Here is a 15,594-nt window from a genome sequence, read left to right on the forward strand (position 1 = left end):
TCCTGGGGAACTCTCGTGTGAAATGTCTTCCCTCCAGAAGCTCTGGACCAAGAGCTTGCGGTGTAACCGCGTTCAGGCGGGGCTGTGCCGCGGCGCCATCCCGCAGCCCGGAGGCGCGGGGCGGGCTGCCCTGGCCCGGGATCGCCGCCCCTTCTCGCTCCGCGGGGGCGCTCAGCGCCGCGGGGAGGAGCGGGCACCGGGACCGTATAAGGCCCGCCCGCCGTCCCGGCTGCGGCACTCGCGCAGCGGCTCCCGGCGCAGCTCGCTGCCGCCCCGGGGACACGCGTGGGGACCTCGCGGGGCGCTCCGCAGCGCACCTGTCCCGGCGGCGGGCACCGCACCTGTCCCACCCGGTGACACCGCATCGCACCTCTGCTTCTGTCCCGCTGGTGTCACCGCGCCGCGCCTGCCCCAGCCCCGGCGGGGGGCACCTCCCCGGGGCCCGTTCCCATCTGCTTCCTCCTGCTGCCATCCCGTGCCAGCCCTGCGGAGGCAGCAGCAGCCCCTCTGATTTTGGGGAAGATTCTTGGTTCCAAGGGTGAGTGAGTTCCTCAGGCAGAATGGGGCGCTTCACCGTGTGGGACTATGTGGTCTTTGCGGCTATGCTGCTCATCTCGGCCATCATTGGCATCTACTACGCCTTCGTGGGAGGAGGGCAGAAGACATCGAAGGACTTCCTCATGGCAGGCCGCAGCATGAGTGCCCTCCCGGTGGCACTCTCCCTCACCGCCAGCTTCATGTCAGCCGTCACGGTGCTGGGCACCCCTGCTGAGATCTATCGCTATGGTGCCATCTTCTGCATCTTTGCCATCACCTACGGCTTGGTGGTGCTGTGCAGTGCTGAGATCTTCCTGCCTGTCTTCTACAAGCTGGGCATTACCAGCACCTATGAGGTAAGGTGGAGTGGGAAGAAGTCCTCCCCAGCTTTTAGGGAACTGGGAGGCTTCTCATGCCTACTTTCTACATGTCTGCCCTCCACCTTCTCTTCCTCCAAACTCCCTGCACTCTGTGCTGTCCTATGTCACCACACTCCTGAGAGCAGGCTGCAACCCTCTCTGTCCCCAAGTCTGCCCACACTGTCTCTGCAGGCAGGTGATGCTCACTCCTGCTGCCTTAGCTCAGGAGCTGTGTGTCAGACTAGATTTATTTCTTCATGCCAGATACTCAGTTCAGTAGGTGGAGTAATCCTAATGCAGATTGGATGGTGACATGTCATTAATCATCTGTAATTAATATACCCAAACCAGAGCACAAAAGCATCTACTATAGGAACCAGAGTTATCACATCACATCACACTCCCTCCAGGTAAGTTTCTAAGCTAAGGTGCAACCACAAAAGTCACCTTTTGGCAGAGTATGTATTTGTGCTGTTCCAAGAGATTTTGAAGAGACTCTTTGTCACCTGAGGCTGTTTACACTACTGAATGTCTTCTCCCTCATGATTATACAAGGAGGTCAGCAAATGCTCTCTGTCTGTGAAAGTTTTTGTGCTTCCACCAAAATAAGGCTGAGCTGGTTTTAAGCACAGCATGCAAGTTAAAGTTATAGCCATCAGCACAGAAACAGCTGAGGTAGTGGGATAATCACCAGGCAAGTCTGACAGTTTTGGGATGGGGAAGCATCTGGTCAGTGCTTTCTTCTGATTCAAAATGTCCATGCAACCTGTTTATCTTCCTGCATGGAGATAGTTCCTAGCTGCAGATTTGGAAGCAAACTGTGCATTTTGCAGAGGACTTTGGGAAAGGAGCATCGGTGCAGGTGAAAGTCCTTGGCTGGTTACTTTGGTCTTTAGCATTTTATTACACTGAACAGAGACATTGCAGCACTGGAGGCTGAAAACAAGATTTCTGTTCGTGAATTTAGATAAGAATTCACCAACAGAAATCTCTGGTGTCTTCCAGTGTATTTTAATCTACTAATCTTTGGACTGTCATGAGGATACTTCAATAGGGCTCTTTTAAATAAAGGCTTATGATCATGACTGGAAAATCACTGATTATCTTGGTGTTGAATCAGTAATGCACCTATAAAAGATATATCTTCTTTTTCTGGACAGAGTCCAGATTTTTAACAACCTTTTGTGTCTGTCCAGGGGTTGAAAACTGCTTCCTTGTGTGGACATGCTCATAGATCACATTTTAAATGCTCAGTTTGTGAGTGAGCCCTTTGAGGTGCTTCAATGTTTATCTATGTTGATTGGACAGATTTGTCAGGCAAATGAGATTTCTTTTGTACAACCACACACCGAGAGGGTTTTTAGGACAGACGGTGGTAAGAAATCTGCTCTACAGCGTGACAGACTAATTTAGAGGTTGTGCTGTCCAGCCTTGATAGAAATGTATGGGTTCTTGTTTCACAAAAGGATAAATTTTGGCTTATCAGTAGACTATAACAGGCTGCCTTGGGCAGTGCAGAAGGTGGGGTTAATGTGGGGAGAAGCTGCTAATGGCTGAAAATCTTTTGCCCTCTCTTGCAGCAGTTCAAATGGATACACATAATGCCAGAGTTTCCACACTGACTAAGATGTAGGAATAGTCTCAATGTTTTCTTTTTTCTCTCTGATTTCACAAAACTAGTGGGTTCTATGTTTTGGCTGCTATATCATTGTCAACTCTTAGGTTTCCCTGTGCAGAGTCAAGAGTTGGACTTGATTACTCTTGTGTAATCAAGTCCAACTTACTTGTGTACTCTTGTTCCTTTCAACTCAGCATATTTAGTGATTCTGTGATAATACATTCTAGTCTTTTCTGTAGACACCCTTGTATAGTGACTAGCTTATATCCACTTCACTTGTTTGTATGTTATTACCCACTGGTGAAGTTCTGTAAAGAAAACCAGATGAAAGAGATATCAAACCAGTTGGAAGAGATATCAAACAAGGGGACTCTAGGAGTTTTGGCCATTCATGAAAATGTAAAAACTACACTCTGCTCTTTCTGTATTGCTTATCAATTCATTCTAGTCCTATCAATAGTGCCAAATTTCAATATAAGCATTTTTTTTCTTCTTTTTTGCAGTATTTAGAACTTCGATTTAATAAATATCTACGCCTCTGTGGAACGATCCTTTTCATAATACAAACGGCAAGTAAACCTCAAAGCTGTTCTGTGGTCCTTGGGGCCACCAGAATTATTTGGTTGGGTGTAACTGGCTGTTTTCTCTGAGCAGCTGAGGAGGTTACCACAGTGCCTGGGTGGCTGGGAGCAGGAGAAACAAAGCTCTTTCTGCTGCACAGCAATGAGGTGGGGAGCAGGTGCTGGGCTCCCTGCCTCCTGCGTCTCTGTGGGCACTGTTGAATACCCAGAGCAGTCACTTGACATCAGCACCATGCCAAGAGACAAGTGACCCTTCACCACAGGATAGCAGTGTGAAGAGCAGTCATTCACTTGCCTGCTGGAGAAACCTGCCATGAGTTCAAAATGCAAACGTGTGCCAGTTATCTACAGCAGCAGTGTTCATCCTCGGCTGGGTGGATTCTCAGAGCCTGACTAATTCTCAAGGATCAGGGAGAGGTGACAAAAAAGGCTGTCAGGAGCTGTCATTTACTTACTGCACAAGAGTTCGCACCACCACCACTGGAAAAACCTTAGGTGTCTGTCTGTAAACTGAGAATTAGAAGATTACTGCCCTGGGGAATGTTAAACTAAAGCAATCTCTTAAATTATTATTGGTAATTTGCTGTATCTGACCCTTTCAAAGAGTCTGTACAGGACCACAGCTTCTAAATGTCAGTGAGCATATGTCAAATGCACCAGAACAAAAATGTGCTCTTTTCACAGTTTTGAAGTGGACTTTTGGGTAATTCAAAGTAAGAATGACTGTGCAATCAGAAAGCTTTTCTAAGGTACATGCTTGTTTTTGTCCATTTTTATATTTTTTAAGGCACACCAGAAGTCACAGTGCAATCACATTTGCACCAGTAAGATAGTTCCCAATGCAGTGCTCATTACTGATTTGGGCAGTGCTGCTTAGCTGGTTTTTACAGATACACAAGCTCATGGAAAAAGTGCTGGCATGTGTGAAACCTGACACTGTTTCACCAGCACGTATGAAGACATTACAGTTGTGTAAGTTGGAAGAGCTAAGCATTATCTTTGCCTGCAAAGATGAGAAAAATAATTCTATGCAACTTAAATACATGCTCAAGGAAATTAACCAAAGATCTGTAAGTGGCTTTCTCTGCCAAGCACTTACAATTTAACCTGAATAAATTAAATACTAGTGAGGAAAGAAAACCTCCCAGGATTTTAATGGTGCAATTTTAACTCTTCTGTGAATATTAATGCTTAAAGTAAGGTAAAGAAAAGGATTTATAATAATACAACCAAAAAAACCCTACTGAAGATTGTATCAGTCCTATTTAAATTGACACAAAAATGTGATCATAGTTGAGACAAATTTTAATTTCTAATGATTCAAGGCTTCTGGCACTTATTCACTGTGTATAAGAAAGCCACAAGTTCTCATGCTGAATCCCTTGAATTAAAAGGCTCGAAGAGGTACAAGTTTGACTGATGGACTATTAGAAAGAAAAAAATTAACTTTATGATTGCATCCAAAGCATTGCAGTCAACAGCTAAATATTCTGATGGAAACCAATAATGAGTGCTGTATGTACTGGAACCATTACTATTTAATACCTTCATTAATAGATAGTGAGAATGAGTTTACCCTCAGCAAGTTTGTGGATGACCATGCTCAGTGGTGCAGCAGATTTGCTAAAGGGAAAGGACACCAGAGGGACTTTGACAGACTTGAGGAGTGGCCCCATAAAGTTCAACAAACCCATGTGCAAGGTCCTGCACATGGATTGGGGCAATTACAAATATCAGTATAGATTGAAAGATGAACTGATTAGGAGCAGCCTTGCAGAGGAGAACTTGGAGATAGTGATGGATGAAAAATTTGACTATGCCAGAAAGTCTGGTCACAGCCCAGAAAGCCGATTCTGTCCTTCACCAAAAGAAGTGTGGCCAGCAGTTTGAGGGAGGTGATTCTCCCTGTCTACTCCATTCTGGTGTGACCCCACCTGAAGTACTACATCTGGCTGTGGGGTTCCCAGCACAAGAAGTACATAGACCTCTTGGAGAGGGTCCAGAGGATGACCACAAAAATGGTCTTGGGGGTGGAACACCTCTCCTGTGAAGAAAGGCTGAGAATGTTGGAATTAATTGTTAAACTTGGAGAGGAGAAGGCTGTGGGGAGACTTTATTGAAGCCTTTCAAAGGGGGTTTATGAGAAAGGTGGAGAGAGACTTTTTACCAAGGCCTGTAGTGACAGGACAAGGGATGATAGTTTTAAACTGAAAGAAGGTAGATCTTGAGTGGATAGAAAGAAGAATTTATTTGCAACAAGGATAGTGAGATACTGGACCAGGTAGTCTGGGGAAGAAGTGTGATAGCCCAGCCCTGGAAGTGTTCAAAGTCAGGCTGGATGGGGCTCTGAGTTTTCATCTACTGCAAGGTGTGCCTGTCCATGGCAGGGGCATTGGACTAGATGTTCTTTAAAGGACCGTTCCCACACAAACCATTCTATGATTATACGTTTCAGCAGCACATGCTGACAGTCACTGTATGGACAGCAAGTCAAACACTGACTGGGCTAGACAGGTGTCAGGAGCTGGCTGGGAGGTGGAATGGGTAGTTTTAGAACATATTCACCAGGGACTAATCAGGACTGGTAGCTTTCTTGTCATGCAAGCTATATATGAAAATCTAGAGAGGACTCGTGGCACTGAGAGAAACAAGCATGCACACACAGTGGCAGGGTGTAGCACACAGGTAAGAATAACTATTTCCCCAATGGCCCCCCTATCCTTTCTGGCATGTGCTTCTAGCAGGTGTGCAGCAGGGGGTCAGGGCAATTAGGTTAGGCTGGGTGAAGAAGCTTCTCCACACTGATTTCCTCATACAGCTAGAGAGCTGCTCACTCCCATTGCCTCTTGGATCTGTCCCAGCATAGCCACTGGCCATGTGGTAGCCAGTCCACCTCGGGGACTGGCTTTGATCTGCTCAAAAGCCATGGCAAGTAATTCACTGGTTAGCAATCCTCCTCTGGTTTGCCACCTGTGCCTAGGGTGGACACTTGCAGGAAGGGCAGAAGCTGGCTGAATTCTGGATGATACCTGATTCTGCTGTTTTTCCATGCCCAAGTCCATCCCTGTAAATCAGAAAGTCAGAAGAGTCCAGCCATAGAAAGCTGATGCGTGTCAGCTCACGACCTATTGGTGATCCAGATGTTTTGAATCAAGACCATTGACCTTCACAGAAGTTATCAGCATGTTGGAAGCTGTATTCTCCTGACCCGTGTCACAGCTGAACTTGTGGCAGCAATAACAGTGATAAAGAAGTAAACAGGATTTAAAACCATATACAAAAAAATTGAGGATATCAGTGTATGAATCCCATTGTGCCCACAAAGGTAGATAGACTAGCTCCTTCATTTGTCTGTATCTTTACTGTGGTTGAAAATATAATCGTGTATGGCTTCATTTTACAGGCTGAGGGTTATAATTCCTTGTAGCACTATCTGTAATGACTAACTAATATCATGTTTTGTGTTCTTACTCACATGAATTATAGCTGGATAGTGAAAGGCATATTGATCTCGAGACTGAGAAAATGATAGTAATAGATTCCTTGACAAACCATATGTAAACCTCATTAACTTCCTTATGCTCTTGTTTCCTTTGCAGTTTTAAAGGAATAGAATAAGTTAATTATAAAGGGCAGGAGAAGATGAAGATGGATTTTATATTTAAGAGTCCTTGGTATTTGTTTTAAGAACGCTAGGGTATGAGATTGTAGAGTTTAATAGCCTCAGACATTTGTCTTCTAATTGGAATTATTTGGCAAAAATTATGAATTTAGAAGATACAGACTACCTAGATACTTGAAAAGAAATCATGTCAGAAAGTTATCACCTTTCTAGGAATTTACATTTATTTTGATATTTCCTTTTTTTTTTTTCCGCTCTAGACTTTATACACTGGTATTGTCATTTATGCTCCAGCTTTAGCACTAAATCAAGGTAAAATGAGTATACTGTAACTGTTCCTCTACTGATATAATTTCTTCTTCATGTAGTATTGGTATGGTGGGGTTTTTTTGGTAATGCAACACATAAAAATATAGCTCAGGGCTTGACTGTGAAGTCTTTTAATGGGAACTCTGTAATCCTAGTCCCTTAATCCCTGCCTGTAAGGAATTACCGAAGAGATTTATGGGAATACTAGCTCTCTTTTACTCTACCTCTGATGCAATACCTGTAGATAATGACTTATTCAGAAAAGTTGAGAAGGCTTAAGTAAATTTTTAAGGCAATCCAGGCAGTAAAGACAAATTTAATTCCTCTGGTTAAGTGCAATTCTTCAAGATGAGAGCAAGGCAAAATAAATATGATTTTGGGCTTCCTGGAACTGTTTAATGGGGTCTGTCCTTTTTGCAGGAAAACCAAATCAACAGCAAAGAGATTGTTAACTTAAGATGTTTATTGTGATATTTACAAAGTTAAATATTTCCATTTTCTACTTCACAATGACTCTTTGATTTGAAAATGAACCACATTCATTTCTAAAAGGGCAAGAGCTTTTCTAAAGAGCCATATTAAACTTCTAATTTGACACCATCAATTTTGTTAATTTGGCAAGAAAAAGGAATAACAAAATGCAAATAAAAAATGAATCATTTTGGCTAGAATCAAGTCACAGTTGTTCTGCTCATTGAATGTTTTTTTTGCCCTGTTCATTGAACAAAAATGAAGAGAAAACCCAACTCTCTCTCTACTGGTTTCCTCCAGTGTATAAGTTCCACAGGTTTTGTGTCGTTGATATTTATATTTGCCTTGCAAATACATGCTAAACCAAGCTATGACTTAGCTGGCTCCTAATCAGAGTAACTTAAGTTTTTCACTGGTTTTGTTTCAGTGTTTCTCATTAGCCTGAGCTCTCTGTCAGGGAGCACCCCATGCCCTGCCTGGCAGCAGGTGAGCATGCCAAGCTGGGGCAGTGACAACCTGTATGTCAGCCACAGCACAGTGTTGTACAGCAGGAATATGTAATCCTTAAGAGAAGGAAGAATAGAAGAAAGGCTTTTGCTCTGACACATTTCTTCCAGACAATGTTTGAACAACCTTATCGCTGTGGGGAACCCCCAAACTGTTTACTTGCTTAAATCCCTGCCTAAGGGCTCGGTAGCAACTACACAGGTATTTCAAGGAAGGACATATATTTTAAAACCTTCCTGAACTGGGACATATTGGACATGTTGTTTGGGAGTATTCACATTAAAGGCAATAGCTTCCTTATATTTTGTCCTGAAATAAATCTCAACTTTTTAGCAGTTTCCAAATCTGTAACAACTGTTTCAGTTTTACAGCTGGTTAGGGTGAATCCCATGGTTTAAATACACTAATCTTTTCATTGCCATTTATACCGCCTACTTTTGCATTTAATTTATTTCTAGCTTTTTCCAATAATTTGCCTGCAGTCTTTTGTCCCCAGTGCTTCATTCACACTGGTGCTTTTTCCCTCTCTTTCAGTCACTGGCTTCGACTTGTGGGGTGCAGTGGTGGCGACTGGCGTGGTCTGCACATTCTACTGCACACTGGTATGTGGGCCCTTCAGTTGAGAAAAATTGGTTCATTTCACCACTCACATCAAATATGGAATTTATTAAAAAGAAGCCTAATAATCAGGTTACTCCATGGAATTACATTTTACACGTGTAGCCACAGGACCATATTCATCCAGGGACCTCTCTGAATGCATAGACAGCCTCTATGCAACTGAAATATATTTTGTTATGATACACTCAAACTTCTGTTGTTGCTGAAAGAATAGCAAAAAAGGTAGATTTCCCTTTCTAAAAATTCTCCTGTGATTTTTCTTCTGATCTAGTAGGGTTTTGCCGTGCAGTTTGTCAAACTGCAACTGTATCAGTCTTGTGTGTTATTGAATAGAGCCACTGAAAATAGCATGCCACATGAACAGATTGGTCTTTAATTCAGCGTTAATTGACCAAGTGTCTAGATGAAATGATGACATGGAACCTCAGTGACAAATTTATTTGCATATGGTGGATTAACTAATGTTTATTTTTATTCAGATGAATGGTATACCTTCTGGAGTTAGTAGTACTTATATAAAATATATCTATCTAAAAATCTCTTTGTGGATACAAACTTCTGAATCAGGTTATATGGTGAAGGAAATACTGGATTAAACTATGTGTATGGCCAAAGTAAATTCCCGTGCACTTCAAAAAAAGGTCACAATGTCCTGAGTATCTTCCAGAATACAATTCCTAAAGACATCAGTACAGAATTAGTTCCATTAAAGATTTATCTATTACCCATAATACAGATGGCAATGCTTCTGTTAGTTGAATGTGAGTGCAAAGCAGGAGTGCTGCTGCCTTATTGTACCTGATATGTGCTCTTCCTCTTGCAGGGTGGTCTGAAGGCAGTGGTGTGGACAGATGTTTTCCAGGTTGGAATCATGGTTGCTGGATTTTCATCTGTGATTATACGAGCTGTGGTGGTTCAGGAGGGAATTGGACGCATTGTAAATGATTCCTACCACGGAGGAAGATTAAACTTCTGGGAGTGAGTTTGTACTTGCAGAGGACGTGCCTCTCTGTTCCTACAAATAGAGCTCATGTGACTAACTGTGAAATTAAACTGCTACTGTAGGAGGAGGATGGCAGAAGTTGTGACACAGTTTCTGTATATTTTTAAACAAGCTTACCTAGTTTGAGGGATATTTTTTAGGTTTTACTCCATGCAAAATCCTGGAAAGAGAAAAACCTTTTTACTTTGTCAAGTAGGTATTTTAAGGATTCATTTGGGATTCCACTGAAAGAGAATGGTAAATAGGAGAGCACATTTGTATTTATAATTACAATTTGCAAACAGCTGATTTGGCATTTCAGTGACTGCACCAAAACAAATGGGAAAATAATTTTTGCCTAATCTGGAAAAGGGAGGATTTTTTTTTTCCTGAAAGAAAAAGAAGAAGTAGTTTTAATAGTATTTTACCCTCCATTATTGTAAGTAATCTTAGCCTAAAAATATCACTTTAAAAGTTCAAGAATATTCAGTCTGACAATGTTGAATCAAATCAATTACCATTTCAAGTAAAAAAGTTATTGTACCTTTGATGAATACAAGATTCTTCTGAGAACCTTCACCCAGTGCTATGAGTGAAAGTTCAGTATGACAAGTATTGTGATTTGTCCTTTATCTATCAGTTCACAATATTAATCAGGTTATTCTATAAAATTCTTCACCAAATTCTTCAGTAAGTAATTCATAGGTGGGTAATTTTTCCTACTTATTAACAGCAATTTATTTCAATCTGTTTGGCTCATTTGCAGTGGTTGTACTGCATTGATTCTTCTCCCAGTCACTGAGTTCACAGATGGAAAAAGAAAAGGAGTAAAGGATGTAATTGGTGAAAAAATACTAGAGTGTTCACCAAGATAAATATAATTTATTGCTATATTAAAGTTTGATTTAAAAATAATAATTGTTCATGGCCACTTAAAATCTGCTGTTTACTTAGAGGTAAACCAGCAAAATGTTTTATAGAGGCTCTGTCCACAAAGGCTGGGATTGTAAACACACCTTTATACTGGTGTTAGACTGATGTCCCTCTAGATAAGCAGGCACGTTACACTTTTTACTGCAGCATCATTTCATCACAACCATCACAAGCATCATACAACTTTACATAAGACTGTAGTTTATAGGCAAATAAAGCTCTGCAGCTTCACCTTTGGACAGTTCAGAGTGTTTCACTGGCTCAGGATGTCAGCTCTGAGTTTTAAAATTTGCTTTTTATGGCTTCACGTAAAGTAACTTAATGTTCAAAATCTGGTCAAATTAAGAAAGTTTGTATTAGAACAAGCATGGGGAAATTATTTCTTCTAAGCATTAAGGTCTTTACATATTAAGAAGACTTTCATGTTATGAATTTTCTTATTTTTTTTCCTTTCATTGTAGCTTTGATCCCAATCCTTTGCAAAGACACACCTTCTGGACGATTGTTATAGGTGGGACTTTCACGTGGACTGGTATATACGGGGTTAACCAGTCTCAAGTCCAGAGATACATCGCTTGCAAAAACAGATTCCATGCAAAATTGTAAGTCTGTCTGCAGGTACTGTCTGAATTTAGCAGTGGCTGTTCTTTATAAGAGAGATTTTTTTTTTAAAGGAATGAGTGGGTATTTTGTCTGTATAAATTGCATTATAAAGGCTAACAATTTTTGCCTTCTGTTTTATGGACCAGGTAGAAGAAATTTGGCACAGTAATTACTGGTATATGAATTAGATGTGCTTGCTGTAACATTGAACTTTGTGCCTGAATTTTTTTACTGCACCAGGGTTCTCATATAGAAATAGCTGCATTAAGTTTATGTGCAACCTAAAGACCAAATATTGTAGTACATATGCTGAAGTCATATCAAGACAGTATCTTCACTATGAAACCTAAATCATTGTATGGGGATTTTGCATAAGTAAAGGCTAAAATATTTTCCTATAACAATGAATATAGGTGTGAGGAAATCCAGAAATTACTTATTCAGTGATAAAATTGCTGAGCAATCATGTATTTGTGTTCATAATAATCATGGCATATTTTTTAAGAAATTAACTGTGGAAACTGGCAGAGGATTATGTTTTCCTTGAGTGTAAACATTTCTGATGAACCTTTACTCTAGAATGGAGTATATTTACTAGCTCTATTATCTTATCTTTAGAACCATTCCATTAGTTCACAGTGCAGGATTTAGGAATTACTAGTGATCTCATGAAAATAATTTATAGAAGAAATATAGAAGCACACATCATAACTATAGTCCCTGTACATTTATCCATTCTATGGTACAGTGACATAGAGAGAAGAAGCTTTATGAAGGCTTTCACTTCATAAGCTAGCAGAATACCACAAAATCATGCAACATTTACCGCTGAAATATTTTGTTTATATCAGTAAAGAAAATCTGCCTTTCAGCCGTTTGTGCTGCAGACAGGAATGAGCTGATGCTCGTTATCTGGTACATCTTCAGCACTCCCTGACACATCTCCAGCGTACCAGGTCACTTCTGTGCAGTCTGTGGCACATGGCTGGGTTCTAGGTTCTCAGCACTGCAGAGGCAGGAGGCACATCCCACATCTATCTCCCTGGAATGACTGTGTATGGGAGAACAGACACGTTCATTGTGCCAGATTTGCGTGCCAGTCAGGCTGTTCTTCCCAGCACCTGCTCCACTCAGGGCTGTGCCCTCTCTTGGGCCCTCCCTACCCTCTTTGAGAGCAGAGACACTTCCAGAGTGTCTCAGAAGCAGGGTGTGACCAGAGGGAATCTGACACATGGCAGCCTCAGGGTAGTTTTTCTGAGCTGTTGCAGCAGCTTTTGTCAGGGCTGGAAGCTATCTGGTTCTGTAGGAGGTTGAATGGAATTTAGGCTCTCATATTGATGGTTGCCAAGCCTTAATCAGTAGAGCCCTATCCTGCTGGCACGGGTGGTTGGATTCTGTGGCATCTTGCTTGTGCAAGATATTTGCTCTGCATGGAGAAATCATTTTGCATAACAGTTGCAGCTTGTCACAACTATAAACACTGCTATTCTGTGGTGACTATCTAGTTCATATTCAAGTGTAATTAAACACATTTGGCAGGTCATGTTGTTGGCCTGAACCTCTTATTGTCATTTAATCTGTACACAGAAGTCATCAGGTCAAACTAATAGGGTTTTTTACCCCTGTGTCATTTACTGTAAGGCTTTTTGAGAGACAGCACAGTAACACATCAGAGCTCAGAAAATAATTCCTTCACAGATCCTAACTTGCAGGTTTTGGGAAAGCCTTTAACAGTGGTCCAAGAACAGGAATTTTCTCAGGCTTTGGGAAAGGATTTCACCATTCAAGAAACACCAGTAGGTAGGAGCACATTCTGTCATCTTCGAACAATCACTAGGCAAATTGAACATTATGCTTATATCTGAATGATAAGAGGCACTCAGAGCAGGAGAGCTACACTGTCAGAAAAATATGGGCTCCTAACACATTTTTCTCTCCTTTCAAGGTCATCAGCTGGCATATTTCAGTGCTAAGTTCTTAGAAACAGACTGAAACAAACAATTGAAAATAAGCTTTCTGCAGTCAAAATGCCTACTTCACACAAACTCCACCCCACGTTACTCACATAGAATTAATGGAAACACCTCCTTTCAACAGTGCTACAATTATTATTCCCCAGTGCTTAGTCATAGTGCGTACCATGAGCTGGGATGTAAATCAGAAGGGAAAAAAAAAGCTCTTTGTCAAACACTGACACAGTTTAAAAACAAGAATTGCTTAAAAACAAGACAATTTATTTTGCTTCTCTATGTTTCTCTTGACTTTCTAATCTTCACTACAGGCTCTAGGCTAATTCTTCTATTACATCTGCTCAAAAGAGTTGGATTGATTTTACTCATTGGTTAAATTTTGTGCTAAATCAGTTTCTGGGTGTTGTATATCAAGATAGATTATGCCAGTGCAGGAACAGCTTCAGCTAAGTGGATGCAAGGCATCCAATCAATATGTAAGCATCTATGAGAAGAGGACTACTTCATTTTTACTAAATTAGTTTAGAGAGAAATTTAAAGTGCTGTTGGTTCTGTGTTTAGACCACCCCCTAATTGCAAATACAAGGCAAAATGCAGTTTCCCCTACGATACATAAATCAGCTTTTATTTATATAGGTCTTTTCTAAGAGTTTGCATTGTGCTTGCCAAAAACTTTTCTATTGTATAAAACTGATAGTTCAATTTGTTAATCTACATTATACCTTTCTGAAAATGTCCATTTCAATGTCTAACAAGGCTTATAAAGTTAGGTTTACTTCTTTGTTCGTCCTGCTGGTCCTCTACAGAAATACAAAGGCTGTTTCCCCTTACTTTCTTGGGAACCAAAAGCATTAAAAGGCCTCCTGAATCATTGCAAGCATGGATATATTTTCACAGAAACCAAATGTCCTCCCAGAGGAGGCCTTACCAATTGGCACAGGTCCAGGGTATGTGATCTGTCTGGAAGTTAAATCACTATCAGTGATACACAGATAACCAGGAGGCAACTGCTGGAAAGGAACGTTGTTTTTCAAGGTCTTGCTCCCAATGGGTATGTTTGCTTGAAATGACCACTCTAGGTGAGAAGAACTTTGTGACCCTGGAGATACCAAGATATTTGTGACCCAGGAGACATCAAGAGCTTAGAAACATTTGAGAATACCAGAGACTTAGATGGAAAGCAAAAGCCCTCACTGAGCAAGGAGAACAATGTGTTTTTCACTGCCAATAGAAGCTGCCTGTTGTGTGGCAAAGGCAGAATTAATGCCTGATGAAAACACGTCTGGTCTCACCATTATCTGAAACTGAAGCTTGCATCAGGACGTGGGGAGGTGATGGAGTTTCTGGATGATACCAGACTCCAAGTTGTTTAGCTACTGAAGGGGAAGCCCTGGGCTTGTTGAGAATCCCTGCTCTCTGGAAGTGGCATCCAGAGGCAGCTCCAGACCAGGTCCCAGGCCCCAGTTTCTCATTGCTGCTTCCCACAGAGACTGTCTCAGGAGAAAATGGGAGATTTGTAGCTTTACAAAGACAACTCCAGCATTGTGTAAACGCAATACTGCAGCTCCACAGGCAAAAGAATGCTGGTGCTGACTATAAGGTACCCCACACTTGGATCTGGGGCACCCCGCCTTACAAATCTGCTTGGGGTTTGTCAGGGGTGTGGCATGGGGGAAAGAGCATCCTCTGGCCTGCTGCTTACAATGTACAACTTGTACGCATGATGAAATTTGGGATTCTAGCGCTCCCATCATCTCCATTGCCAGGGGACAAGTGCTCAGACTGTGACACCAAAACCAGAAGTGTCATTTGTACTTGTAGAAATGTGATCTCTCTCCAGGTGAAATGGTGGGAGTTGTATGGTGACTCCCTAGCCCGCAGGCAGCCGCTGACCTGGGAATCTCCTCGGTGCAGGTGCGAGCGCTTCCTTGCTTGGCCCTGGCAGGGTCTTTTGTGGGATGTTGAGCTCTAACATGGTGTTTCCATGTGTCTTGGTGCAGGTCCCTCTACATCAACCTGGTGGGACTCTGGGCAATCCTAGTCTGTGCCACACTCTGTGGGCTGGCTCTCTACTCCATCTACAAAGACTGTGACCCATGGACAGCCAAACAGGTGTCGGCACTCGACCAGGTACAGCCCCACATCTCAGGGGAAGGTGGTGGGAGGGTATCCTTCCTCTGCAGCCATAATAAACAGACAAAGGCAGTTCAAGAGTCAGGGGGTTGGAAACAGTGACATGATGGAATCCTGTGTCAGGCTGAGACTACAGTTCCTGGAGCTGCAAGTCCCTCAGCACTTGGTAAGGTGGGCAGCAGGGAGATCTGCAATGTGGAGAGCTCTCAGTACACCCACCTCTGCAAACATGTGGGTTTTTCACTCAAAATGGGTTCAGGAGTGCCAGCATTGCATGAAACTGCTTTGAAGAGAAGTGAGGGGAAGAGAGCAGCAGTGCCCTTGTGAGTGACTGTGGGTCCTGGTGCG

The 15,594-nt window shown here is 42.1% G+C and overlaps 1 protein-coding gene across 1 annotated transcript in view; it reads left to right on the top strand.

Annotated features, from left to right (window-relative positions):
• Positions 1-526: 526 nt before the first annotated feature.
• SLC5A8 (solute carrier family 5 member 8) overlaps positions 527-15,594 on the top strand; it is a 29,283-nt gene continuing 14,215 nt past the window's right edge. The window contains exons 1-7 of the mRNA XM_054631821.2: positions 527-893; positions 3,018-3,083; positions 6,978-7,029; positions 8,539-8,606; positions 9,449-9,603; positions 11,002-11,142; positions 15,114-15,243. Of these exons, the coding sequence (XP_054487796.1) occupies positions 561-893; positions 3,018-3,083; positions 6,978-7,029; positions 8,539-8,606; positions 9,449-9,603; positions 11,002-11,142; positions 15,114-15,243 (945 nt within the window). The 5' untranslated portion in view covers positions 527-560. The remainder of the gene's footprint in view (positions 894-3,017; positions 3,084-6,977; positions 7,030-8,538; positions 8,607-9,448; positions 9,604-11,001; positions 11,143-15,113; positions 15,244-15,594) is intronic.

Source organism: Agelaius phoeniceus, chromosome 5 (genome assembly GCF_051311805.1).
Source record: "Agelaius phoeniceus isolate bAgePho1 chromosome 5, bAgePho1.hap1, whole genome shotgun sequence".
NCBI classification, from domain to species: Eukaryota; Metazoa; Chordata; class Aves; order Passeriformes; family Icteridae; genus Agelaius; species Agelaius phoeniceus.